The sequence below is a fragment of the Alexandromys fortis genome, unplaced genomic scaffold (genome assembly GCF_014885135.2).
Source record: "Alexandromys fortis isolate MF-2015 unplaced genomic scaffold, M_Fortis_MF-2015_v1.1 scaffold_3, whole genome shotgun sequence".
NCBI classification, from domain to species: Eukaryota; Metazoa; Chordata; class Mammalia; order Rodentia; family Cricetidae; genus Alexandromys; species Alexandromys fortis.
The window spans coordinates 17782598-17810317 of record NW_026067909.1 but is presented as its reverse complement, the minus strand read 5'-3'; the positions used below and the strand labels follow the sequence as shown (position 1 = coordinate 17810317).

Sequence of the window (27720 nt, the reverse complement as noted above, 5' to 3'; positions counted from 1 at the left end):
GGGGGGGAGCTGTAGGGATGCAGTGGGGGAGCTGTAGGGATGCAGTGGGGGAGCTATAGGGATGTAGGGGGAGCTGTAGGGATGCAGTGGAGGAGCTATAGGGATGCAGGGGGGAGCTAGGGATGCAGTGGGGGAGCTGTAGGGATGCAGGGGGGAGCTGTAGGGATGCAGTGGGGGAGCTGTAGGAATGCAGGGAGGAGCTATAGGGATGCAGTGAGGGGAGAGAGGTCTCAGTACCAGCAAATGTTAGAAAAGTGGAGGGCTTTATACTAGTGCAAATTCTGGTCCATGTGAGATGACTGCTCAAAACAAAACAAAACAAAAAACCCAAAACAACAACAAAAACCAAAACGAAACAAAAAACAGCCAGGGCAAGCTCTGGTGGCATTCATTGTCAGCGGCCCTGTGGACCGGTCTCAAGGGCCACATACCACTGTGTCAGATGACGTGGGGAATGAGGCCCAAGACTCACAGCACAGAGAAATCCAGGCACTGGGCCTGGAGAAATTCCCAGGATCCATGCGGCGGCGTTCTGATCTTGCCTCTCACATTTATTTGCTCAGGACACCATAGAAACAGCACCAGGTCTCGGTTTCCTTATCTGTGAAACATCAAAGCTACAGGTTGGACCGGGCATGGTTTCTGGGGAAAGGCAGGAACGAGCTCAGTCCTAGCTGGACTCACTCCCCCACCCTTCTTTCCGAGCTCCCTGTGTGGGGGCGGCTCCCACTGCAGGACAGCTTGCAGGAAAGCTGTGGGTGGCCTGTGGAGTCTTTCCATTTTTGGGGTGGGGGTTGGAGCAGGATTACATGGGTGGCTTCTCCTGGGTAGATCTTCATGTCTCTTTCTCCCAGTTGAATTCAGTTTACAGATTCGAAAGATCGATTACCTCTGGTCCACGTCCAGACCCAGCCAGCTTTCCTTTCACGTGCGGGATTCTGCCTTTACTTAATAAGCACAAAACTAGGCTTCTGTTTTCTTGTCCACAGTCTTTGCTGGCGATCCAGCCTGATGGTCCCTATGCGCCCTCTGGTGGCTTCAAGGAGTCACTGCATTGGCCTTAGCATAGGGTTGGACATTTTGGCAAAATCATGGCCCTCCATCAACAACAGATGAATGGAAAAAAAATACCAAGATATACGTATGCAATTGAATTATTTATTAGTATTAAACAGAAAGAAAATGTTATCGCATACTACAACCTTCATGGACTTTCAACACTTTTTTTTTAAATTGAAACAAGATACAAGAGGCAGATACGCATAACTTAGCTTCTAGGAAGCACTAGAAAAGGAGAATGAAGACACACAGGAATTAGAATAGAGGTTTTCACAGGATGAGAGGGCTTGGAAGGAGAGCTGTTGCTTAATGAGTTCAGAATCCCGTTTCCCATGACAACATTCGAGAGATGGGTAGTGGTGATCGTTGCTCAACACTGGATATGCAGAATGCCACAGAGATGAACTTGCAAACACGACGTGGTGTCTCTGCAGGCCTGCAATCGCAGCACTCAGAGAATGGAGGCAGGAGGAATATAAGGTATTGTCTCAAAAAACAAAACAGGGCTGGGAGGTGGTTCAGTAAAGAGCTGAAGGGCATGAGTTTCAGATGCCCAGCACGCAGGAACTGTAAAGTCAGGTGTTGTCTTTACAGGATCTGCTCCAGGCAGCAGATCCCTGGAACTCGTAACAGCTGTGGTTACCTGCAAGAAGCCTTAGCGATGTTAAGCCAACCGAAATTCCAGCAGGGACGGGAGGGCCCCTGAGTTCCCACCGCCCGCAGAGGAGCTCTTGGCAGTTGGCGGCTGCTGAGGGAGAGAGTCACTTTCCTTCCTTTGGGAAGGTTGAGAGAGCCCCATCCGCCCACGCGGGCAGATGGGCAGCACTAATTGGGCTTGGGGTTAATTACAAAATTTTCAAAAGACGTGGAGTTGGGAAAGAGACAGGGTGGGGACCCTAGGAGGAATTTTAGAGTTGTAGCTGTGGATGGCTATGATAAAAATACTTTGTATAAATGCATGAAAATTTCAAAGAATAAATTAAATGTTATTAAAATTAATAAATACAATAGAATTAAAACAAAGTTTGCCATTTTAATCATGGGAAATTTTACATCTCTTTGCATGTTCATCTATGTGTACATATATGTAGAGGCCAGGCAGAGGTCAGTGTTGGCGGCTTCCTTGGGCTAGCTACCTTGAGGTAGAATCTCTCTTGGAGCAGCTAGACTGACTGGCCAGTGAGCTTTAGGGCTCCACCAGTCTCCACCCCTTGCCCCCTGCTGCTGGGGTTACCGATATAAACCATTGTACCCTGAGTTTACAATCCTTGGGTGCTGGGGATCCAAACCCAAGCCCTCAGCATTTCCTAACTGCCTAGCTGCGCACAAGCACACGAGCACAGGCACCCCGTCCTAGTCCTGCTGGGTTTTTATTCCTGGTGCAAAAAGTTCCTTGTCTCAGAGAGGTCCGAGCTGAGCCCACCGTCCTAACAAACAGACCAGCACAGCTCCTGGGGGAAATGAAACTTGAGCATGTATTTTGGTTTCCAGAAATGCTGACCCAGAGGAATTTGAATTTTTGCTAAGTGGTTTCTTTACAATGTTTTGAAAGTGGAGTTTGTCTCATTTAACCCTTTGGTGGGAAAGTTAGTTTTGCTTACATTTCCCACAAATATGAGCAGTGTCTTCAGAAATAGAGCCTCTCCCCTGACCACGTTTTACCATCTAGTTCTGTGGGAAGCCAAGAGCAATGGCAGCCTGTGTGGTTTTGGATGTCCCTGGGGCTGGCTGGCCAGTAGTAACTCATAGGGAGCTATCTGGTGCCCGGCACCGACACGGTCATTCAATAAGTCATGCCTTTGGGAACAGTGCTGCCCACCTACGCTGGTAGGTTTTTATTGCTGTGAAGAGGCACCATGACCATGGCAATTCTTATAAAGGAAAATATTTAATTGAGGGGGGCTCACTTACAGTTTCAGAGGTTCAATCCATTATCATCATGGTGGGGAGCTTGGTGGCCTGCAGGCAGACTTGATATTGGAGCTGAGAGTCCTACATCTTGCCACAGAGGCCACAGGAAGTTGACTGACTGTCACACTGAGGGAAGCCTGAGTGAAAGAGACCTCAAAGCCTGCTCCCACAGTGACAACAGCAACAAGGCCACAGCTCTTACAAGAGCCACTCCCTCTGGGGGCCATTTGCTTTCAAACACTACAGCTGGGTACTTCTCTTCAAATTACTCTTTTATATCTACTATATACTAAAAACTAGCTCACAAAAGAATGGATTTCCATGCGGCTTTTTTTGTATCCTGAGTTTGGCTAACCCACGCCTACCCTGTCCTCTCCCAGTCCCAACTAAACCCTAAACCTCGAGCAAGCCTCTCTCCTTGCAGGTTGCCTGTGCTCTGCTGGCCCTGCTAACTAGTTTTGTTTCTTGGGTTGGAAACTGTAGGCTCCATACAGTGTTTTCAAGCCTCCTTCATTTTGGTGAAGCCTTCTACCACCGTCTCATTTCCCACCCTCCCTACCTCTGTGCGCGAACCTTTCTGCCCCCAGCAGCCCCCCCCCCTTTTCTTTCCTTTCACTGGCTCCCCTCCCTTCTCCTCAGTGGCCTGTCTGCTGTTTCCTGGCTTCCCCATGTACTCCAGGGTAAGTCCACACAACAAAAGATGAGAGAGATGTGATTTTCTTTTCTGCACCTGGGTCACCTCACTCAGTGCAATGTTTTTCTAGTTCCGTCCATTTCTCTACAGATTTCACGCTTCATTTTCGGAGTAATCGTCCGTTGTGTATAGGCCCTGAATTTCACGTATCCATTCCTCAGTTGGTGGCCATCTAGGCTGCTTCCATTTCTCTAGCTGTTGTGAACAGAGCAGCAGTGGACGCGGGTATCTGAGTTCTCTGGGCGTTTGTTTAGGGGTGCTGCAGCTGAGTCACATGGTGTCTTTCTCTTCAGTCTTCTGGGGAACAGCCAGACTGATCGCCGCAGTAGCTGCACCCATTCACACTCCGCCAGCAGCGAACAAAGGTTTGTCCTGTCCTCACATCTGTGCCAGCATTTGCTGTCATTTGTATTCTCGAAGATGGCCGTTCTGACTGGGGTGAGATGCAGCCTTAAAGTAGTTTGAATCTGTATTTTCCTGATGGACTGTATGTTGAACATTTTAAAGAGTGTTATTAGGGACTGGAGACACGTCTCAGCAGTTATGAGCACTGGCTGCGTTTGCAGAGGGCCCAGGTTCCATTTCCAGCACCCACATGGTGGCTCACAACCATCTGTAACTTCAGTTCCAGGGAATCTACAGACCCCTTTATCTGACCTCTGCAGACACCAAGCACACATGTGGCACACAGCCAAACATGCAGGCAAAAAACACTCCACACATAAAATAATAATAAAAAACCCCAAAGTGTTTATTAGCCATCTCTATTTCTTCTTTTGAGAACTCTGTTCAGTTCTACTGTCCATTTTTCAGTTGGGTTGGTTATGTTCTTGGTGTTTAGCTTTTTTGTTTTGTTTTGTTTTGTTTTGTTTTTTGAGGCAGGGTTTCTCTGTAGCTTTGGGGCCTGTTCTGGAACTAGCTCTTGTAGACCAGGCTGGCCTCGAACTCACAGAGATCCGCCTGCCTCTGCCTCCCAAGTGCTGGGATTAAAGGCGTGTGCCACCACCTCCTGGTGTTTAGCTTTTTGAGGTCGTTGTTTACTAACTCCAAGACATAAATCCTGTGTCAGGATTTATGTTAGGTGGGAAAGGTTTTCTCCCATTCTGTGGACTGAGATTACACTTGCTGGCTGCTGCTCTTATTTCCTGTGCCACTGGAGTCCTGTGCAGAAACCCTTACCAACCAGTACTCCTGGCTGAAGTGTGCTTCCTGCTTTTTCCTCTAGGAGCTTCAGAGTCTGTGTGCCATATGGAGTTGAGGTTTTACATTATTTTTAGTTTCTATATTTATTTTAAATTTTTATGTGTATGAATACATGCCTACATGTATGTATGTGCACCACATGCATGCCTGATACCCAGAAAGCCAGAAGAGGGTATCAGACCCCCTGGAACTAGAGCTACAGACTGCTGTGAGCTGTTGTGAAGGTGCTGGGATGTGATCCCAGGTCCTCTGCAAAAACAGCAATTGCTCTCAACCACAGAGCCATCTCCCCAGTCCTTGGGGGCTGAGTTTTGTACAGGGTGGGAAGTAAGGATCTGGTTTCATTATCTTACATGCTGACATCCAGTTTTTCCAGTACCATTTGTTGAGGAGATTATTCTTTTCCTCTAATATATATATATATATTTGGCATATCTGCCAGAAATCAGGTAGCTGTAGTTGTATGGACTCATCTGTGTCCTGCATCTATTCTAGTCTACCCATTACATTGGCTTTGAAGCCAGTATTATACTGTTGGTTATATGGCTCAAGAGCATAACTTGAAGTCAGTTACGGTGACCTCTAACACATTTTGTTGCTGTTGTCTGGGATTGCTTTGACTATGTTTGGTCTTTTGTGATTCCATATGAATTCTAAGATTTTTACATGTCTGAGAAGAATGGCCCTGGAAATTTGATTTCAGTGAGCCAGTAGATGGCTTTGGTAGGTCAGCCGTGTTCACAATACTAATTCTTTTGACCCATGGGCACAGTAGGTCTTTTCACCTTCTAGTGGCCTTTCCAATGTTGTCCACGAGCACCTAAGGCTTCCATCACAGTGACCTTGGTTTTCCTTGGTTAGACCTTTCCCTAGCTATTTTATCTTTGTGACTATTGTGAATGGAACCGTTTCCCTCTTTTCTTTAGAGCATGTTTGTTGTTGGTGCGCAGGTAATTGACTTTTGTGTGCGTATTTTGCATCCTGCCACTTTACTCAAAGTGTTATCTGATTTGGGAGTATTTTCCTCACCCTGCCTTTTTCAACCTGGCATCCAAGTTACCCAAGAAACTAAGTCAGGTCTATTTCTGCTTAAAATCCCCCCTCCAACTCCTTCCCTTGGGCCTGATCACCTCTCCTCTCTCAGTGCCTTCTGCCACACCCTCCCATCCAGTTGTCACTCCGGGCTCTTTTCTGACTCCAGGGTTTTGACCTCACAGGTCACTCTCTGGATCATGTTCTCTGGTTTTCTCTGTCGTCCAAGTGAGCTCAGATGTTGCCTGCTCTTCCTCCTTACCCTTAGTCAGCGCCTAGGTACCGCACTTCCTCATCTTCTCCCCCCTGTTCAGGGCCGCTGTCCTTACTGCATTGTCTTTATGAAGCGGTTTGTTTAATTGGTTGGACTTTGTAGGGCACCAAGCAGGAAATCACCCCCAGCCCGTGCTTGCATTTGCTCTGTTGCTTCTTCCTCCCTTGAGAACATTTCAGGAGTGCAGCTTTATTACCTCAGCTGTTAGAGCAACTCTGAGTCCATTCATTAAAGAGTTAAATTAGTTCAGAGGTCCACACTGAGGGTTTAGCCGTGATGTCATAATGTCTTTTTAAAGAAATGTATGTCTTCCAGAATTTACTGTATTTCTGTTGCAATTGGCTGCTGCTGCTGATAATGATGACTACTTTAACCTAATATTTTTCTCGATTATTTGGGACTCTCACATAATGTACCCATCATCCTTACCTGGGAGGAGAGTCCTGGGAGGTCTGTCCCCCATCCCTTGTGGCCACCCCACCGAAAAAAAAGATTAAAAAACAAAACAAAACAAGCAAAATTAAGTTCAATTTGTGTTGTTCACATAGTCACTAGAGCGTGGCCAAACTTCCCGTGGCCAGCTCCTTAAAGAAAAGTGAGTCTTTCCCCACTCTACTCCTGTAGCCATCTATTGTGGAAAGCATCCTTACCACAATTTTAAGAGTTTTCTTAGATGACGTCCTGCCTAGGTGGATCCCTTTCTTTGGATGGGGGTGGGGGTTATCACAGAAGCCTTCAAAGTCTGTCTCAGCTGTGAGTCTGCAGTTATTCATATGACTGCAGAAGAAGCTTCCTTGTCATTTATTGTCGGTAAGAACATGGGTCATAGACTTCCACATGGTATCTGGCAACAGCACGGACCAAAGACACCTACCTACCTGGCTTCTGGCACCAGCATGTGCCATGGATCTCAGCGTGGTCTCCAGTAGCAGCCTGGCCACAGGCATGAAGACGGCAGCACAGATCATGGGCGTTCATATGACCTTGGTAACATGGGTCACGTTCCTGGAATGTAGAAGGACCACAGACCCAAACGTGGCCCCCAGCAGCAGCAGGGATCACAGCCATCAGCATGGCCTCCTGCAGCAGTACAGACCATGCAAGCCCACATGATCTCTTGGCAGTATCTCAGGCCTCAGACACTGAAATGGTTCAGCCTCTCTCCACCTCACCGACACCGCTCTGTTCCTCCATCCTTCCTACCCCGCCCTCACAAACTCATTTGTTGCAGTGGTATTGGAAACTGCAGCTTGTCACTGCATATATTTTCTGCCCACACAGCTCTACATGCGAACACTCAATGCCACGAATCATTGGTCTGGCTCAAGGCCTCTGTTCTCTGAAGCACCATACATACTGGACCATCACTGAGACTTCTTTGACCACAGCCACGCTTCAGGTTTTCAACTTGGGTACTGATGGCATGCTTCTGGATCTGGTTCTGAAGCACTGACCCCTCCTCGAGGTCCAGCAGCTCGTAGATGGAGTAGGTGTTGGGATTCACTGATGGGACCAGATGACTGTTGAGCTGGCCCTGACTAGATCCTGCTGTCCTTGGCTTCCCCACGTGCTGGGTTTATAGGCGTGTGCTACCTTCCCCAACTTTGTTAGCCTGTGAGTTTTAAAACATGATACCTTCATCTGCCATTTTCATACATGTCTGCAGTGTATTCTGATCACTCATGGCCTCAGGACCCTCTCAGTTCCTCCACTTCCCCGCTGTTTTCCTCCCTCCTCACAATTAGCCTTTTTCCTTTCATATCTTTTTTTAGTCTTGCATCCATGCATGAGACGAGACATTTGATGTTTGTCTTTTGAGTTGGGCTTATTTTGGCTAGCTTTCAAGTGCTTCAGCAAAACTATGGACAGCTGGCCCTCTGCACCTGCAGCTCTGCAAGCCTCTATTCTGTTAACCCAGTGGTTCTCAACCTTCCTGGTGCTGCAGCCCTTTAATTCAGTTCCTCATGTTGTGGTGACCCCCAACCATAAAATTATTTTTGTTGCTACGTTATAACTGTGATTTTGCTACTATTATGAATCATGTAAATATCCGATATGTGACTCCTGTGGAAGGGTTGTTCCACCCCAAAGGGGTCGCCACCCATGGGCTGAGAAGCACTGCACTAATCTCACTTCAAAGATACTTTAACAAATTACAGTTGTTGTTGTGAGAAGCAGGTGGATCCCTATGAATCTGAGATCACCCTGTTCTGCATAGTGAGTTCCAGGACTGTCAGGGTCATATAGAGACCCTGTCTTAAAAAAATTATGAACATAGGCAGCGGTGGTGCATGCCTTTAGGGTGCCACACCAGTCAAGGTATACAGTGAGACCCTCTTTCAAAAGACTAGAATGATGGCATAGTATTTATACTATATTATATATTGTAATTCAAAGATGATTTAAAATATATGGGAAGATATGCTGAGTGGGTTCTATGTACTCTAAATATTATACATCCATGGATTTGGTATCTGAGAGGATCATGGGGCAACATGCACATGGATATTTATGGAGACAGACGGACAGACAGACACACACTGCACCTGCATCTCCATTACTCCCATGCTCCCTCTCCAATTCTTTCCTGTCTGGCTTCTCCATCGTGACCTTTTGGGTCATGGTGAGCACCCTGGAGTCTGAATACTGCTGACATCTTTCAAGTCTAAGTGGCTACTAGATGCGTGTCCATTATACTATTCATTCAATTTTCTTGTATGTTTGAAAACTCTTTTTTTTTTTTAAAAAAAAAATGAGTGAAAAGAGAAACTACTTTAATAAGCTCAATATCTACATTTGTCTCTCCTCCAGCATATCCTAGCCAGCTTGGCCAAGGCCTGGGTTTCTTGGGGACAGATTTCCAGCGGGCAGTGGTACTGTGGTTGGGGTCCTTCTTCCCTTGACTTCAGTGTCACCATTTGCAGGCGGCTGTTCCTGCTCCTTCAGGAGAGGGAAGGGGAAGGCTGAGTGAGGGAAGTTCTTACTCACACCTCAGGAGAAAAACAGTTGAACTGTAGTGTTGGAAAGAAGCGAAGAGCTTTCCCCAGCTCCCTCTTACAACCTTCCTGGCAGTGGCCTGGTCATTGCAGAGTCTCCCCTGCCTCTGGGAAATGTTTGTAAATCCCTTGGGAAGCAAAACAAGCCCTTCTTCAGCTCTGCTCCCTAGAAGTGTTTCACCAGATCCCCCGAAACATCCTTTTGAAACACCACCACCAGGGAAACCAGTGCCCTGTTGTCCAGTTTCTGTCAGAGCAGCCTAGCCTGACTTCAGCCGGGCCTGGCTCCAAAAATGGCAGACCTACCTTCCTACCTACCTGTTGTCTTACTAACAGGGAAAGTGGGATTTTCATTTGAACAAGGGAAATTATTAAACACAGCTGGCCACTGTTACCACCAGGCTGAATGGATGAACTCTGTGTGAAGACAAGGTTGTTAAGGCTTCATTGTTATCTATCTATCTATCTATCTATCTATCTATCTATCTATCTATCTATCCATCCATCCATCTATCTGTCTATCATGTATCTATCTATCTATCTATCTATCTATCCATCCATCCATCCATCCATCTATCTGTCTATCATGTATCTATCTATCTATCTATCTATCCATCCATCCATCCATCTGTCTATCATGTATCTATCTGTCTGTCTGTCTGTCTGTCTGTCTGTCTGTCTGTCTGTCTATCTATCTATCTTAATGGGGAACTTTCTGTGTGGCTACACGAAATGGGGAGAGCATTTCTCTATGCCGTCTCTCTGTAGCTTTCCCTTCCACTTTTGCAGAAGGCTTTCTGGGTTGCCAAGAGATTGTGTCTTTAATTTGTATTTCCTAGTCAGGTGGTATATTTACTTCCCAGAGATGTGTACTTGTGTGTCACCATTTCTGTGGAAAGAAATGGTGCCGTTTCCTTCAAGCCTCCCTAAGGTCCATGGGTCGCTATATCTAGTGTGCCCTCCAGGAAAGGGCCACCCACCCTGCGATTATCAGGACAGCCTCCCCCAGAAAGGGCATGGGGGGTGGTTTTGCTTTGGGACAAAGACAGGGGATTTACAGGGACTGCTGTTGACCTCTGGGTAGTTCAAGAGGCTGCTCCACCAATTCCCCCCAACCCCGAGAGGATCAGTGTGTAGAGTGCAGCGGGAGAGAGGGAAGATGATAGCTTCCTGCACTAGGCTGGGCGCTCTGGAGGGCCAGGGCTCAGGTTGTGTGCCCAGCTGACGCTAGCTGCGCCTTAGTAGCCCGGCAGCCCGCAGCCCTGCGGAACTGGCTCGCCAGCGACATCGTGTGGTAGGTGTGGTGTCGTGGCGCCTCTAGCTAGATAAGTGAGCCAAAGGTTGCCGTCATTGTTCTGAAACCATGACAACGAGGATGCTGTTGATCAGCAGGATGCAAAGGGTATGTGTAGGACAAAACTCTTATGTAAATGATATTTCCTGAATATAAATTAACAAGTTACAGGGACACCGACATTACTGAGGGACACTTCATTTCAGATGAAATGTTAGGGTTAGCTTGGGTGTGTGTGGGAAGTTGGAGATTATAGGAGAGAATCCCGTTTCAAGAGTCAGGTTCTCTTTCTCTCTGTTTTTATTTTGACTATATTCTTACTATGTAACCCAGGCTACCCTCAAACCAGAGATCTCCCACCCAGCCTGTCCAGTCCTAGGATTATAGGCACAAATTACATTTTAAGGTTTTTTTTTTTTTTTTTTTTTGAGATAGGGTCTTGGAACTTGCCATGTGGATGAGGCTGACCCCAGACTCCCAGAGATCTGCCTGCTTCTGCCTCTGTCGCTCCAGTGTGAGATGTTTTTAAACTGTTGAGAATGAACTCGGTGGGAGCTCCCTGGCAGCTCTGCTTGTGAGTGCTCCCTGCAACACCCAGGAAAGATGCAGCGCTGACCTTTCCTGGAAGTCTGGTTGGTTTTCATGGGGTTGAGCCCAAGAGGCTCTGTTGATCTGAGCATTTACAGCAGGCAAGCAGCGGATGAAGGTTGGGAGAGCTGGTCAGAAGATGACTCTGAAGCAGATCGGAAGCAGGCTCAGCCTGCTCTTGGAGACAATTTTCTCTTCGTTAGGCAGTAATCAGTTTTAAATTCCAAAACGTTGAGAAGCACACTGTGTTGGGCCTGTATGGCGAGACTAAGAAAATAACTGTCGATCCCCTGTGTATAGTAAAAGACATTGTTATAGGGTAAAAGGGACAACTGGATCAGGAAACCAACCAATCACTGAGCACCCTGACTCTGAACCCAGAGCCGGTGAAAGAAGCACCCTGGATCTGACACCTGAGCCAAGGAAAGAAACATCTTTATTCCTGAACCCAGGACCAAAGAAACATGCCCTGACTCTCAAACCAGAGCCAAAGGAACAAAAACACTTTGTCCCTAGAATCAGAGCCAGTGAAAGAAATATGCCCTGGTCCTAGGATTAGAGTCAAAAGGCTAAAAAGGACCAGTAAAAGAAACAAAGTTTGGCCCTGAAATCAGAGACATCTCTGCTCCTGACCAACTAAACTAACTGATCCCTGAGCATGGAAGACTAACCAATCCCTCTTCTCGCTGGAAAAACTGCACTCCTAAGAAGCTCCATATAAGCCTGTCTGACTGTTCAGTTAGAGGCCGCCATTTTCCCATCCCTGGCTGAGGCATCCACTCTCCTGGGCTCCTCCTTCCAATAAGTTTCTTTCTCAAGAGTCTTAGGTGATGATCTTCTCTCACTGGTGCAGAATAGAAGAAACTTGCTGGGATGTCTCTTAGGGGAAAGAGCTGAAAAGCCTTGCTGAGACGCTTTAGGGGGCTGAGCGAGGTGGAGCAGAACAGAACAGAAGAACCTTGCTGGGACGCCCCCTAAGGGGAACTGAGCACGGCTGAACAGAAAAAGTAGCAACTTTTTGCTGGAGTCAGAGGAGACTGCTACAATCCTGCAGAGTGTTAGCAAAAGAAGTAACATCTTGGGGTGGGAGAAGAAGTGGATAGCTCTGCTAGGACATTCCCTTAAGGGACCAGAGCTGAACTCCCATAGCGGCTCTCCAGGAGAGGAGTAGGGTTACCATATCCTGCTGGGAGACCATTCCCCATTGCACCCCAGCTTCAGGTAGCCTGGCTTCTTGATAAGTCAGGCCACCTTTCCTCTAGGGCTGAGCTGTCCTGTTGTTGCTTCAGCCTCCAGAACTGTCCTATTGTGTAGATGGAGGCTGCTTGTTTATTTCCTGGCTGCCCAGACCTGAAATAATCACACAGAAACTATATTAATTGCAATACTGTTTTGCTAATAGACTTATGTATATTTCTAGCCAACTCTTACATCTTAAATTAACCCATTTCTATTATTTTATATTTTACCATGAGGCTCGTGGTTTGCCAGTACTCTCCTCTGGTGATTACATGGTGTCTCTCTGACTCCACCTACTCTCTCCTCCTTTATCTGCTTAGAATTCCCACCTTGCCCTAGTCTGTGCTGCAATAGACCCAAAGCAGCTTCTTTATTAACCAATGGTATTCACAGCATCCAGAGGGGAGTCCCACATCACTACTGTGGCTCTATCCTCCAGGGCTGAGCTGTCCTGTTGCGGCTCCAGCCTCCAGAGCTGTGTATTGTGTCTAAGTATAGCCTGGTTTCCTGATAATCCGGAGCATCTTTGCAGCTCCACAGCTGTAACAATTCCTCTAAAATTGTTGTGTGGCAAAACACAACAACACAACACAACACGGCACAACTGCTTCCCTCAGCCCTGGAAGCTGTGCACATCTGGCCCCTGTTGATCAGCCAACCTTCATGTTTTGATGTAATTATTTATTTCAAACGTCAGTACTGAGCTCTGGGCTTCATTATGGCATTCTCTCACACACATTGCTTCATTTTTATTTGTCTCTTTTTGGCTCTGCTCTGCTCCATGTTTTGATATAGTCCTTATTAGTTATTGCTATACCGTCCCTTCATCTTGCTCTTCCTCCCTCATTATAACGATTCTTTTTGAGAGTAAAGACTTGGTCTGGATCTCAGTGTCAGATTCCTGGCTGGTGCCTGTGGATACATAGTCAAGAGATTTGCAGTGCTGGGCTGGGGAAGTATCTCGGAGGTAGGATGCCTGCCTAGCACACACGAGGCTTTGGGTTTGAGCTGAGCACCGCATGATCTGCGATCCCAGCATGTTGGGGGTGGAGTCAGAAGGATCAAGAGGTCAGGGCCAGCCTGATATCAAGTTGGAAGTCCCCCTGGGCTTTGTGAAACCTTGTTACAACCAACAAACATGTTTACAATACAAATGATGCATACAGACATTTAGACCAGGAACTGGGGTCTTTCTGTATGGACTTTCAGTTCTTTTCACTAAGGAATGGTGAGAGGCTCTGTCGGGGAGGAAAGACTGAGATTTTGCCTTTTCTAGGCTTCGTATTGTTGTCTCATGCTGACGCCCTCTGGTGGCCCTTTTCACACATGACTGTCTAGCTGATGATGTTCCACAATGAGCAAACTGCAGATGATTCCACCAGAGGGCAGTAGAGCACAGTGTTCAGAGTTTGGGAACTGAGCCTGCAGGATTAAAGACACCTGCAGCAGAGCTTTCTCTTGACCCCTTCAAGTTGTCCTCTGACCTCCACATGTGCTCCAAGGTATGTATGCATGTGTCGTGTGTGCACATACACATACAACCAAGCAAATAAAAGTGTTTAGGGGCTGGAGACATGGCTCAGTTGTTAAGAGTGCTTGTTGCTTTTCAGATCCCAGCCACACACATCTGGAAGCTCACCACTGCCTGTAACTCCAGTTGCGGGGAACCTGGTGTCCTCTGCTGCACTCTGCAGGCACTGGACTCACATGCACACCCACTCCCAAATACACAAATAATTAAAAATAAAAACAATTAGATCTATGTATGTCTCTCTTGGGGTCCTCATTGTTGTCTAAGTTCTCTGGGATTGTGATTTGTGGGCTGATTTTTTTTTGCTTTATGTTTAAAAACTACTTATGACTGAGTACATGTGAAAATTGTCTTTCTGTATTGGGGTTACCTCACTCAAAATGATGTTTTCTAGCTCCATTCATTTTCCTACAAAATTCAAGATGTCGTTATTTTTTTCTGCTATGTAGTAAGTACTCCATTGTGTAAATGTACCACATTTTCCTTATCCATTCTTTGGTCAAGGGGCATTTAGGTTGTTTCCAGGTTCTGGCTATGACAAACAAAGCTGCTATGAACATAGTTGAGCACATGTCCTTGTGACATGATTGAGCATCCTTTGGATATATACCCAAAAATGCTATTACTGGGTCTTGAGGAAGGTTGTTTTCTAATTTTCTGAGAGATCGCCACACTGACATCCAAAGGGGCAGAGGACTTAGACAATAATGAGGTTCCTAAGAGAGACATACATAGATCTAATCTACATGGGAAATAGAAAAAGACAAGATCTTCTGAGCGAACTGGGAGCATGGGGACCTTGGGGGAGGGTTGAAGGGTAGGAGAGAGGCAGGGAGGGGAACAGAGAAAAATGTAGAGCTCAATAAAAATCAATAACCCCCCCAAATCTTAGAAGTATGAGGGGTTGGAGAGATGACTCAGTAGTTAAGAGCATTGGCTACTCTTCCTGAGGACCTGGGTTCAATTCCCAGTACCCACATGGCAACTCACAACTGTTTGTAACTCCAGGTCCAGGGGATCTGGACACCCTCACATGGACACCAATGCACAGAAAGTCTGGGATCTGAGCGTTTGCATCTTCTCTTTCTGGAGTGTGGAGTGGAGGCTGACGGTGAATCATTTTGGAACAATGAGAGACGACAGAACAAACTGAATCAATGTGCCTTGATGTTTAAGAACTTTCCACTGGAGCTCAGAAGGAGAAGGGCCAGGGTGCACACAATACCTATGCTAACCCCTCATTGTCCAGAAAACACCGGTGCCGAGGAACCTTAGGCCATGCTTTTCTGCAAGACAGGTGGAGAGCTGCACCATGCCCCAGTCCCCCTCACCCTGTGTGGCCAAAAATCTGCTATGGAAGATTGAAAACTGGATACTGGGAATTATTTGGCGGCTCCTGTCACAAACCATCAAAGCAGCTGGGGTTAAATAGTCTGACTTATAAATGGAATAATTTTTTTTTTTTTATTTAGTGAAGGCAAGAACTTCAAAGGCGATCCAGACTCAAGCCACCAGCCATTACCTTTATATACCTTGTCTATAATCAAACTTAACTGGTGCCGGGCGGTGGTGGCGCACGCCTTTAATCCCAGCACTCGGGAGGCAGAGGCAGGCGGATCTTTGTGAGTTCGAGACCAGCCTGGCCTACAGAGCTAGTTCCAGGACAGGCTCCAAAGCCACAGAGAAACCCTGTCTCGAAAAACCAAAAAAAAAAAAAAACTTAACTGGTGACATCAATGTTTGGAGCTGGCAGCTCAACGTCTGCCCTGATGACATTATCTTAGCTTCGTCTCTGGCTGATGCCCTATCAGTAGGCTTATGTGGAATTTGTCTGCTGCGTTATTAGAAGTCTGTGTTTGCCTGATTATCATCTCATTATATTTAGCAGGGCCATCTGGAGGTGTCATCTGCTAGGAGATGAAGGATGAAGTCTGCGTGGTAGCTGTCTCCTTATTACATACGGCTGGTGAGTCACTCACTTGGAAAGCTCTGCTGGCTTCTTCCCCTTCTCCTTGGTGGCTTCGCAAAGCCACCAGTGCCAGTTCACGGTTAGAGCTCTGTCTTTTCTATTTCCCATATCCTCTCTGTTTTCCAGGCTATGAAGCTCCTGCTCCCTCCCTATATCCACACACGGAACCAAATGCACCTAGTACTTATGAGCTGGTATGTCCTTAACAAATGGAACAAGAGCTTAAATGCATCTTTGTTTAAAATGAACTAGAATTGTCAGTTGTGGTGGCATGCACTTTTAATCCCAGTGCTCTGAGGGCAGAGACAGAAGGATCTCTGTGAGTTTGATGACAGCCTGGTCTACATAGTGAGTACCAGACCAGTCAAGGCTACATAGTGAGATCGTACTTCAAAAACAAAAGCAAAAACAAACCAACCAACAAACAAAAAGCCCCCAAATCAACTAAGATCAATCCTTCACATTTTTGTGTGTTTAATACCTGTTTTTTGCATACTTTGCTTTAACTTTTCATTTGTGATTATGAATTATGTAAACAGCAGTTTCTCTCCCACCTGCCAGTTTCCAAATAACCACTTTGAAACTTAATATTAATTACAAACGGTTTGGCCTATTAGCTCAAGCTTATTATTAACCAATTTCCATTAATCTATGTATTTCCATATGGTCATGGCATTTCTTCACATCTTGCTTTTCTAGTGACTGCTGGAATCTCCCAGACTCTGCCTTCCTTTTCCCTTTATCTTTGCTTGGATTTCCTGCCTGGCTCTATTCTGCCTGGCTATTGGCCAAATCAGTTTCTTTATTAACAAATGGTAATAAAACATATTCACAGTATACAGAAAGGCATCCCACATCAACCTAATTTTTACAGCGTTTTCCTAGGAGGTGGGTGACCTAATATAGCATATGATCTAGCTACCAACTATATCGCTCAAGGGCTCTGGGAGATTGACTGACACTCACACAGGGACTTTGGACATGGAGGAAATTGCTTTCTCTTCTCCTTTCATTCTTGTTGTCTGTTGGGGATTCGGGCAGTGGGAGGGGCTGAATTGTTCTTCCTGTGGAGGCCTGGATATGACTTTGTTCTTCCTGCAGGTGTAAGAGAGAGAGGGTCCTCCAGTTCTCCAGGCTATGCGATCCCAACTCAAAGGGACAAGCCTGACAATAATCGCACATATATTTTCTTCCAGTGATGGAGAGGACATTATCCCAATTGCAGTCTATGGCGAAGTGGCACTGCTTTGATCCTACAGTACAGGGCAGATGATCCCGAGAGAGCTGGCTTTTTATGCTCAAAAATGGTACACACTGCAACTGATTGCGTTTCTATCATTGCTTGTCATCTTTGTCCTTGTTCTGGAAGTAAAGACAAGTTCTATGCTCTCCACCTGCAATGCAAGCTCTGGTGAAAATAAGGTGGCAAAGCCTGACACTTGGGATCTGTACCATCCCTGGCCTTTCCTAAACCACAATATCCATTTACTGTCCAGTATGTCAACTCCAGTCTGCAAGGCTCAAGCTTACAAGGGATAAAGTTATAAACCCTAATATTATAAAGGACACTAACTTGTTGTAAATTGATAAAGATAATTAAGACCTGCAAGTTAATGCTCAGTTATCTTATAAAAAGTCTAATTCTTTAATATATCCAGAACTATGCTCACAGTTATGCTAAGTACAAATGTATTTCATTTACAGAGAGAAGCTCTAGTTACCTTTCTCTATATGTTTTCAAGGGTCAGCTGAAAGCAAGTAACTAAAAACAAGTAAAGTTTATTTAACTCAGGTAGACTTAATAGATGACGGCCTTTAAACTCCTCAGAGATCTGTTGAATGTGGTATTTAAAGTTTATAATGAATAACCTTCCCATAATAGAAATACCAGCTCCTAGTGGTGATCTTAAGGTCTCCGAAGGAGATAATGGGGCACAGATGACTTTACCTGAATTTTGGTAATACTGTGTTTTGTCTTTCACTAATACTCTGCTCAAACTGTGGACACTGTTGGATTGACTTCTCTATTCTGCCTTGTCAAAATCAGGTCAGTTTTCTCAAATTTCTTCTCCACAGGAAAATCTCTCAGACCTTCTGGATCTGGCAGCTGAAGGCCAATGCTGTCCCATGTGGCAGCCAAAGATTTCTGCCCCCAGTGAAGCCATTAAGACCACAGGAACCTAGCATAACTTTGCAGGTAGCACCTTATCTCTGTCACGTTAATTGATAATAAACCATTTGATTAGACTTCCTGCTATAATTTGTCCTTCTCAGATCTCTGATGATATTGATGGCTAACTGTAGCTTTATGTTAACAACAAGCTAACCAGCTCCTCTTCCAAGGCTTCAGCTGCCAAGTCAGTTTATTTCATATGGAAAAACAAGGCCTTTCTTTTCCTAGAGCTACTAGGTCTCTCTTGCTGAGGAAATCAGACAGAGACACAGTTCACCTTCCTGGCGGACTTCACACTCGAGGAAATAACAGATTTCAGTGTGAGTTCTTACTATTCCTTTATTTAAAGCTGTAAAAGCTGATTATATCGGGAAAATGTTTAAAGTTAGGAGGGTCTATGAAAATAAATGGAAGTTATAAATGTCTAACAAAGAGATTTCAGGTATGTAAAAATTGAAAAATGTTTCAGATTTCTTTCCCTCTCTGTGCTATTATTAGATTAAGACTTCTAAATTCACAGTTCTGATGTTAATCAATGAAGTTCTGAGAATCTATTAATCTAGCCCTGGTAAAGCACAGAGAAATCAGAGCTATAAGATTCTGAAGTATGAAAGTAGAGACTTTTGGTGTAGTGGCATTTCACTTGTATTTTAATAAATAAAGTTTGCTTGGGTATTGGAAAAGTAAAAGAGCCACACTGGCCAGTCTTACAGACCAGCTGGCAATGACATACACCTTTTTTTTTTAAATCCCAATGGACATACCAGTTTACCATAGAAATCGGGCAATAGTGGCACACACCTTTAATCCCAGAACTAGAGAGAATTATAAAATGGGAGGAGACAGCTCTCAGACACAATCTCATTCCGAGATTCCTGGAGGCAGGATGGCCATTTTTGAACTGAAGTTGAAGTAAGAGCCAGTGGTTGGCTGTTTTGCTTTCCAGGTCTTCAGGTTGAACCACAGTTTCTCTCTCTGAGTTTTTATTAATTGTGTTTTATTTTGGCATCTGGCTTTTGAGGCATAAATTTACTAAAAAAACCATTTGCCTAAGGCTTTTTAGCTACCAGCCCAGGCCCGAGTTGAGATTGGAATTCCAGTTCTAGGAGCTGGACCCAAACCTAGCCACCTGGGTTTGGAGAAAAACTAGTGCTCCCAGCTCCCATCCGCCCCAGGCTTAGCTTCCATGTAAAGATGGAAAATACACAGAGAATCTGGATACTGTATGTTATTGTGTTGTCTTTGAATTGTTTGACAGCTGAGAAAGGAGCAATAGCTGCTAAAAAACATTTGATTATAAATGTTGCTGGATTAATCCAATTTATCTATTTTGAAAATGCCTTGACTTCAAAATTTAAATCAAAAGATATGTTACTTTGGAGAAGAGGTTTTGATTTTGTTTCCACAGGAAATGAGAGTTTGTTGATTTATTCTTGGTTAAAAAAATAAGATTTGATTGGCTGTGGACTAATTCTTGGTTTAGAAAAATAATGTTTGATTAAAGAAGACCCCCTGAACAGTCGCCAGTGGGAACGGCTGGCCCAGATGATATAACATTTCAGAGAACCCCTGTTGCCATTTTCTCTGAGTTCTATATCCAGAACAACTTCCAAGACTGCTGGCTGAGATGATCCAGCCTCACTGAATACTCCAGTAAGGACTTGATCATAATCCTAAATTTTCTTTGGGTCCCCATTAGATTATCAGTGCCCCCCATCAGCAGGAAGTAGCCTAGAAAACTATGCCCACATTCCCCAAAAATGGATTATGGATGTTTGTCTTTATTTAATGTGTTGGTTACAAGTTGTTATGGATAATGGTCAGAAAAAAAGCTAAACAAAGGAAATTAGATTTAAGGTTTTTTGTTTTAAAAAGAGAAAAAGAGGGCTATAGATATGATAGGATAAAAGGGTAGATTGTTGGATCTACTCTGAAAAGAAAAAAGTGAAGCTATAGATATAATCTTGATTTGGAAAGAAAAAAAAAGGCACACACCTGTAATCCCAGTACTCAGGAGGCAGAGGCAGGAGGATCTCTGTGAGTTCGAGGTCTGGTCTGCAGAGCAAATTCCAGTACTGACTCCATGGTTACTGAGAAACCCTGTCTCGAAAAACTGAAAAAATAAAAAAGAAAAGAAAAAAAAATGGGGGGCCATAGATGTGATAGGATAAAAGGGTAGATTGTTGAATCTACTCTGAAAAGAAAAAGGGAGAATAGATATGATAAGATAAAAAGGTAGATTATTGAACCTACTTTTAAAAAGCAACTATTTATTTTAAATGTTTTACATTGGATTGGACTTTTGTATATTGTATACAAATTTTGAGATTAATTTTGTTAAAAATGCTGTACATACATTTCTAATCTTATTCAAGGTATTGTACCTATACAGCTCATTTAACAATGTAATGCAAATTTCTAGTTCTTGAAAACTATTATTACCAATTGTTCAGAATAATAAGGAACCATAGGTTAGTAGTTAATCACCTAGTATAAGCAAACTTGTAGTCACATTTGGTATGTTTTCAAGGACAAACAAAGATATATTTTAGATAGGTCATCTTCAAACACTTCAGGAATCTACAGAATATGACATTTAAGATGTTTAATAACCTAGGTTCTTCTTATTTTTTTTTTATGACAGCGAAGACATATCTGCTCCTGGCAGCACCAATCTACTTCAGAGAAGATAATGGACATAAAAGAAACTCCACATGGAGTTTACTTTCTTTGTGGCAAAAGTAAGTCACTGTGCAAGAAAATGCCCCTGCCTCGACCACTGACAGTATGCTGTCCTAATTAGACAAGCACGACACAAAATATCCTGCTTCACAGAAAGGTCTGTCAGATAAGCTAGGCCTGTAGGCTGAAGATGGATGCCCCATCGTTGCAGAGGAACACTGGGTAACTGTCCAGGCAGCCAGCTGTTTCTGTCATTACTCACATTTTTTGGAAGTAACTTGCTTGCCCTTCCTGCTTATTCAGTTAATATTATTTTCTTCTTGGGTCTCTGAGGAAGTTGAAGATTAGATAGTTATAGTTTACTTAGCACAGAAAGCAAGTTATAATAGGAAATAAATTAAGTACAAGACTTTGGATTTAGTAGGATAGATATGGAGTATTTTATCTGAATTTGTCAAATGCACATGGACTAGACATTGTTGATGTATTTATTGCCTGTATGTAGTGCATATAGTTATTGTATTTATTGTATATAGTTTTTCTCATATTAGTTATAAACAAAAAGGGGAAATGTAGTGGCATTTCACTTGTATTTTAATATTTAAAAATAATAAAAATAAATAAAACTTGCCTGGGGATCAGAGAACTAAACAAGCCACACTGACCAGCCAGCAATGACATATACCAGCAGCCACAATGACACGCACTTTTAATACCAATAGACACACTAGTTTGCCATAGAAACCAGGCAGTAGTGGTGCCTTTAATCCCAGAACTAGAGAAGATTATAAAATGGGAGGAGACAGCTCTCAGGTTCAGTATCATTCTGAGATTCCTGGAGGCAGGATCACCATTTTCAGATTGAGGTCGAGGTAAGAGTCAGTGGCTGGCTGCTTTGCTTTTTGGCTCTTCAGGCTGAACCCCAATTTCAGTCTCTGAGTTTTTATTAATAGTGCTTCATTTTTTTTTTTGTAGAGAAGAGAAAGTTTAGATACAAGAGAGGTTGTGCAAGGGCAGAAGTTGTACCATTGAGAGAACTGGAAAATCAAGTGTGTCAACTTTTGGCCATTGACTGGACTGTTTGGAGGCCCAGCTATTTTCACTAAGACATTAAGGCTTTGATTCTGAGGAGAAAGAGTTGCAAAACAAACTCCCCTGGAGGAAGGGTTTCTATATGCTCCAAGAGGGAGCTGAGAAACAGAGAACAGTGTAGCTGCAAGGGACAAGGGTTGAAAATAGGATTTCCACCCAAGGGAGGATTCTCATATAGTAGGATTCCAGAAAGATTTAAGGAAACTCTGGGACTGCAGCTCCTGTGGGAGGCAAGGAAGTTCCAAGAAGGAACGAGAACAAGGAGAGCAAAGGAGATAAGTGTTGTGGTAACAAGAGTTTTAATTCAGGGCATCCCCAAGTGGACTGAGAAACTCATGAGAGAGAAACGTCTCAAGTCACGCAGAAGAGATGCCCCCTCCCACGTGACAGAGACTTAGTAGGGCAAGAGGAGTGTCCTGGCACAGGAGTGTGACTTTTGTAGTAATAGTAGACAAGGCTGGCAGCTCCAGGGTGACACTTATCCAGCGGAGGAGGATTGGAGAAAGCAGCTGTAAAGTAGGCTTGGAGAAGCTTTGGGGGAAAGTGAGGGTGCTAATGAAGGGAGATGGGTCAGTGTCTTAGCTGGTTTCTCATGTGGCATAGCCCCAGAGAGCACAGAGGACTTGAGATGAACACGTGATTGGTGCTCCAGAAGGTAGAGAATAGATTCCAGGAGCCAGAGAGAGGATTCTTCCCCTGTGGTGGAGGATAGGTGAATGGTTAGAGCAGGTGGATGGCAGGAACAACTGAAGTGGATGGAAGGAACAACTGAAGTGGATGGAAGGAACAACTGAAGTGGGTTCTAGAGTTTGGAGCCAAATATGGTGGGTGGCAGAAGTCAGAAAAAATGATTCATACATACGTGTCTTAGTGTTTCTTTTGCTGGGAAGAGACACCATAACCATGGTAACTCTTTTTTTTTTTTTTTTTTTTTTTGGATTTTTTCGAGACAGGGTTTCTCCGTAGCTTTTGGTTCCTGTCCTGGAACTAGCTCTCATAGACCAGGCTGGCCTCGAACTCACAGAGATCCACCTGCCTCTGCCTCCCGAATGCTGGGATTAAAGGCGTGCGCCACCAACGCCCGGCCCATGGTAACTCTTATAAAAAAACATTTAATTGTGTGGCTTACACTTCAGAGGTCCAGTCCATTATCATCATGGTAGAACATGGTGGCTTGCAGGCAGACATGGTGCTGGAGAAGGAGCTGAATTTTATATCTTGATAGTGACACTTTCTTGGGGGACCATTTTCTTTCAATCCACCATAATACCTTAGGGGAATTAAACCAGCAGCTTGGTTCAGAGAGGCTGAGTCCCTTGAAAGGGAGTTCATTTATGTTACTCCTGTGGTTTGGGCATCAGATGAATGAAAAAATGAGGGCAGACTGCTCCAAGGTATGGCAGAGGAGAGGGTTTACCGTAGATGTGAGGGAGAGGGCAGCTGGAGGCACCTGGAAAGAGTTCAGACTGAACCAGGCCATGAGAGGAGAGAGAGGGAGAGCAAAAGAGAACACTTGGGAACCAAGAGACCGAGATGGCTGAGTTGTGTAGGTATCAAAAGCTGGGGGAAGGGAAGTGGAAGCCAAGCCCCTGCAAAGAAGAGGTTTAGGGTAGGAGCAGGGTGGTGAATGCTGGGAGGAGCCACATGTACTGAGGGAGATTTGTTCTAGGTTTCTTTGAGACCTAACACCTTGCCCTTGCTCACCCTCCTACCATCTGAACATATATTTACAGTGGGAAGTCATGGGCATTGGACCCGATGCAGGTCAGGTAGCAAAGGCCAAGAACTGTTTCGTACTTCCTTTGTTTGTATTAACTTAGCTTCCAAATCTTTTCATTAATAATATTAGCCAAGCTGACTATTGAACAGATCAGGAAAGTGACAAACACCTAACTTGTGAGTTTGGAAGATGCATATTCTGTAAAAGCCTGCATGTTGTATAACAGGTTAGTGCTCATTTGTTTTCACAGCATTTGAGGATCAATGTCTACAGGTGATCATGGGGCAATGCGCAAAGTTTCTCACAAAGTAAATCTTTAACAGATTCATTACAGAAAGCAACTTAGCAGAATGTTTCTCTTGGTGACTTTAGAGGAAGCAGCTCCCCACCTAACACCTAAGTCATTAGGGGATAGCTGTCCTATGCCTCAGTGCAAAAGGGAAGAGAGGTATAGTAGAAGGAGAGGTCAGGTTCTGTTCTATAGTGAATCAGAACTTGTTAGAACCTTTGGATTCACCTAGGAGCAGTTGTTTTTGCCTTCTCTTGAACATAGTCATTTGTCTTCGATGGCCTTTCAGGATCTCCTGGATCAAGTTGGCAGCCTGGGGAGATTCCAGATCCTTCAGATGATTTTCATTTTGATCAGCAATATCATAGTGGCTCCCCATTCTGTACTGGAGAACTTCACGGCAGCTATACCCAATCATCGATGCTGGGTCCCTATCTTGGACAATGACACTGTCTCTGATAATGAAAGTGGAATCCTGAGCAAAGAAGACCTCCTAAGGGTCTCCATTCCCCTGGACTCCAACCTGAGGCCAGACAAGTGTCATCGTTTTGTGCGACCACAGTGGCATCTCCTTCATTTGAATGACACTCTTTCCAATGTGACAGAGACAGACATAGAGCCCTGTGTGGATGGCTGGGTGTATGACCAAACTTCCCTCACCATTGTGACTGAGGTAAGTGACTTTATTTCCTGTCATAAGTTCATGATGCATGTTTAGTAATAGTATGAATAGAGCACATGTTTTGAGCTTAGATTTCATCTTTTAGCCAATATATGAAATATATACTCAATAACTCTAATAACTTCAAAAAATGAGAAAGACTTATTCTACTGGTTATTTCCCTAGACGGGATGACTACAATTTAAGGAATAATTTTTATGTGCCAAATCAGTTTAATCAAATAATTCATGTGTTCTTTTTATAAATCTTACAAGTCAGTATTTATTTTTCAGCTTTGATTTCAAATAAGAAATATTTATGAGGTTGAACAAAACCATAATGGACTGTCTGGGAGTATGGCTCACTGGCAAAATGCTTGTGTGGCATGTATGAGCCCAAGTTTCAATCCCTAGCACCCTAAATACTAAATACTATAAATAGTCTCAATACTTTACCTTCTGTGATAGGGTAGAATGGGGGCTACGCACTAGGCTTGTGTTCCAACTTTGGTACTGCCAATATATCTATAATGCATATCTGGATCTATATCTATATCATCTCTGTCCATCTGTTATCCATCCATCCATCCATCCATCCATCTATTTTTCTATCTAATAGTCAGTACCCAAGCTCTGCTCTCAGAGTGATGAGAGGCTGTGCTCAGGTATAGGATCCAGCACATTTTCAAGGCTCATTGCACTATATGACCAAGCTTGAGAATTTCTTAGCATGGGTTACAAGTCAGTAGTACAACCAACTAAGTCCTAGTTCTAGGAGAAGATTCCTGGAGCCAGGTGTGTTTGAGAGCAGGATTGTAGAATTCAGGTGGTATTGAAAAGGGAGAGGAGTTTAGGGGGGGTGCTAGAATGAGACTTGAGGGTCATACTGAAGCATTTTGATATAGTCAGAGTGACAGGTTATAAATCTTACTTTGCTGGTTTCCGTATTTTTCAGTGGAACCTGGTTTGTGAATCTCAGTCAATGGACTCAGTAGCTAAATTTTCATTCTTGAGTGGTACGTTAGTAGGAAATATCCTATGTGGCCACCTAACAGACAGGTGAGTGTCTCTGGTTTATGGCTTTCTCTGTGTATGAGTATTTCAGTCACCTGTGAGTCATTCATGCATTGTGAAGTAGCTATTGCAAATTAAATTCTCCCAGCTGTACCCTTTATCCTAGAGAACCACAAACACAAATGGAAATTTCAGTCAGTGTGAGGAGTGCTGTTTAAATAGAAGTCTATGTGTTGTGTAGATGCAGGAATAGCCTCTCCGTGAGATATGGAGATGTTTCAGGATGAGGGGTGGAGAGAAAGTGTCACAGCATGCTTGAGAGATATGAGAAAGGGTCAACTATGGGAAGGAGGCAAAGATGTTCAACACATTGTTTTTGTCCTATTCGAATATTCAGATATGGAAAACAGCATTGACGCTCTTGCCAGGGAACTGTGCTTTCTCCTTCCTGGACAGTGCATTGGACATCGTGGTTCACAGAGAAGGGATATTATATCTTCATTTCTCAAACACAGTGGTGGAATGTCCTTTGATGCCTGCAGTGCCATTGGTGTGTTGAAAGCTACGTTTGTCACTCTGTTTTTGCTTCTGCCAAAGATTATTTCTAAAGGTCACACTTTCAGACATATGAAATAAGTCATCTAATGACAACTGTCATCACGGTTTATGGCATGGCTTAGATCTGGTGCCTGAAAAACACTTCTTTTTAAACAGATGACAACTTCTGCCAAGCTTGTTGCTGCCTTTTTCTGTAGCAGAAGTGTCATACACTGGGCCCTCAGTAGAGGAGGCACGTAGCTCCCTTGTGCCTCTTTTATTTTAACTTTAAACGTTAGCATCACTGTGTTACACATAATATGTGTGTGTAAGCATGCGTGCCACGACTTGCAATGTGGAGATGAGAGGACAACTTTCTGGAGTCAGTTTTCTTCCATCTTTGCATGGCATCTGGAGAGCATACCGAGGTTCCAGGCATGGGCTGCGAGTGTCTTAGCCCCCAAACCTTCTCATTGGCTCTGCACCTCTTTTATGAGGTCACCAATTCCATTCATGAGGGCCCCATTCTCTTATTTTTTTTAAAAAAGAGTCTCTTTTAATTGTTCTTTGGCAATTTCACAGTTGTCAGTATTCTATATTTATAACCACCTCCACAAATCCTTCTCTCCCTTCATGTAATCTTAAAAGGAGTCATCACAGTGTTGGATACTGTTAAGACACTTTTATGTATGTGGGTGTTTTGCCTGTATGTATGTCTGTGCTCTATGTGTGTGCCTGGTGCCATTGGAGGCCAGAAGATGTTATCAGATGCCATCGAACTGGAGTTATAGACGGTTGTAAGCTGCCATGTGGGTGCTGGGGATATAACCTGAGTCCTCTGGAAGAACAGCCAATGCTCTTACCCACACGTCATCTACTCGGTTCCACATGATATTTCAAACAACGTGTGTCCGTGTGGTTCTTATCCTCTCCCTCCCCCCTCAGTCTCTACCCCCCCCCCGTTGCTGCTCCCTAGATTCTTTTCCTTTTCCTGTTCCATTGTCTTTTTCCTACTCTCATACTTCCCCATCAGCAAGTATTTGACCTCTTTTTCTGTCCCCCCCCTGGTTTTTCCCACATTTACCCACATGTTTATATATATGCATTATAGGCTATGATCCTTGTATATGGGAGAAGGTGCAGTTTGTTCTTTCTGGGATTGGGTGACCTCACTTAATATTACACTTTTTGGATCCACCCTTTCCTGGCAAATCTCATGATTTCTTTACAGCTGAAGAATACCCATTGTGTGCAGGTATCAGCTGAAGAATACCCACTGTGTGCAGGTATCAGCTGAAGAATACCCACTGTGTTCAGGTATCAGCTGAAGAATACCCACTGTGTGCAGGTATCAGCTGAAGAATACTCACTGTGTGCAGGTATCACATTTCACTATTGATTCATCTGTTGATGGACAACTAGGCTGCTTCTCTGTCCTTGCTATCACAAACATTGCAACAATAAAATGAAGAGCAGTGTCTCTTTGGCACAGTATGGAGTCCTTTGGGTATATGCCAGGAGTTATATGGTTGGGTCGTAGGGTACTTTTAATGTTTTGAAGAAACTTGCCACCAATTTTCATATTGGTGGTACTAATGTGTACCCTTACCAGTGAGTGAATAGTTGTTCCTCCCTTCCCACATCATCTTCAACACTTGTTTTCAGTTTTCCTGATGGTAGCCATTCTGCCTAGGGCATCCTTGCTCACAGTGAACAAAATCTGAAAGGTCCCTCTTAGTACTCTCAGACCAGATAGTAATTTT

At 44.2% G+C, this 27720-nt stretch overlaps 1 protein-coding gene across 2 annotated transcripts in view; it reads left to right on the top strand.

Annotated features, from left to right (window-relative positions):
* The first annotated feature begins 23845 nt into the window (after positions 1 to 23845).
* Positions 23846 to 27720, top strand: part of LOC126498434 (solute carrier family 22 member 19-like) — a 34748-nt gene continuing 30873 nt past the window's right edge. Inside the window, exons 1-2 of one of the 2 annotated variants that reach the window (XM_050137098.1) lie at positions 23846 to 24419; positions 25362 to 25465. In XM_050137098.1, the coding sequence (XP_049993055.1) occupies positions 24024 to 24419; positions 25362 to 25465 (500 nt within the window). In that variant the 5' untranslated portion in view covers positions 23846 to 24023. The remainder of the gene's footprint in view (positions 24420 to 25361; positions 25466 to 27720) is intronic. The other variant, XM_050137099.1, reaches the window with a different exon arrangement.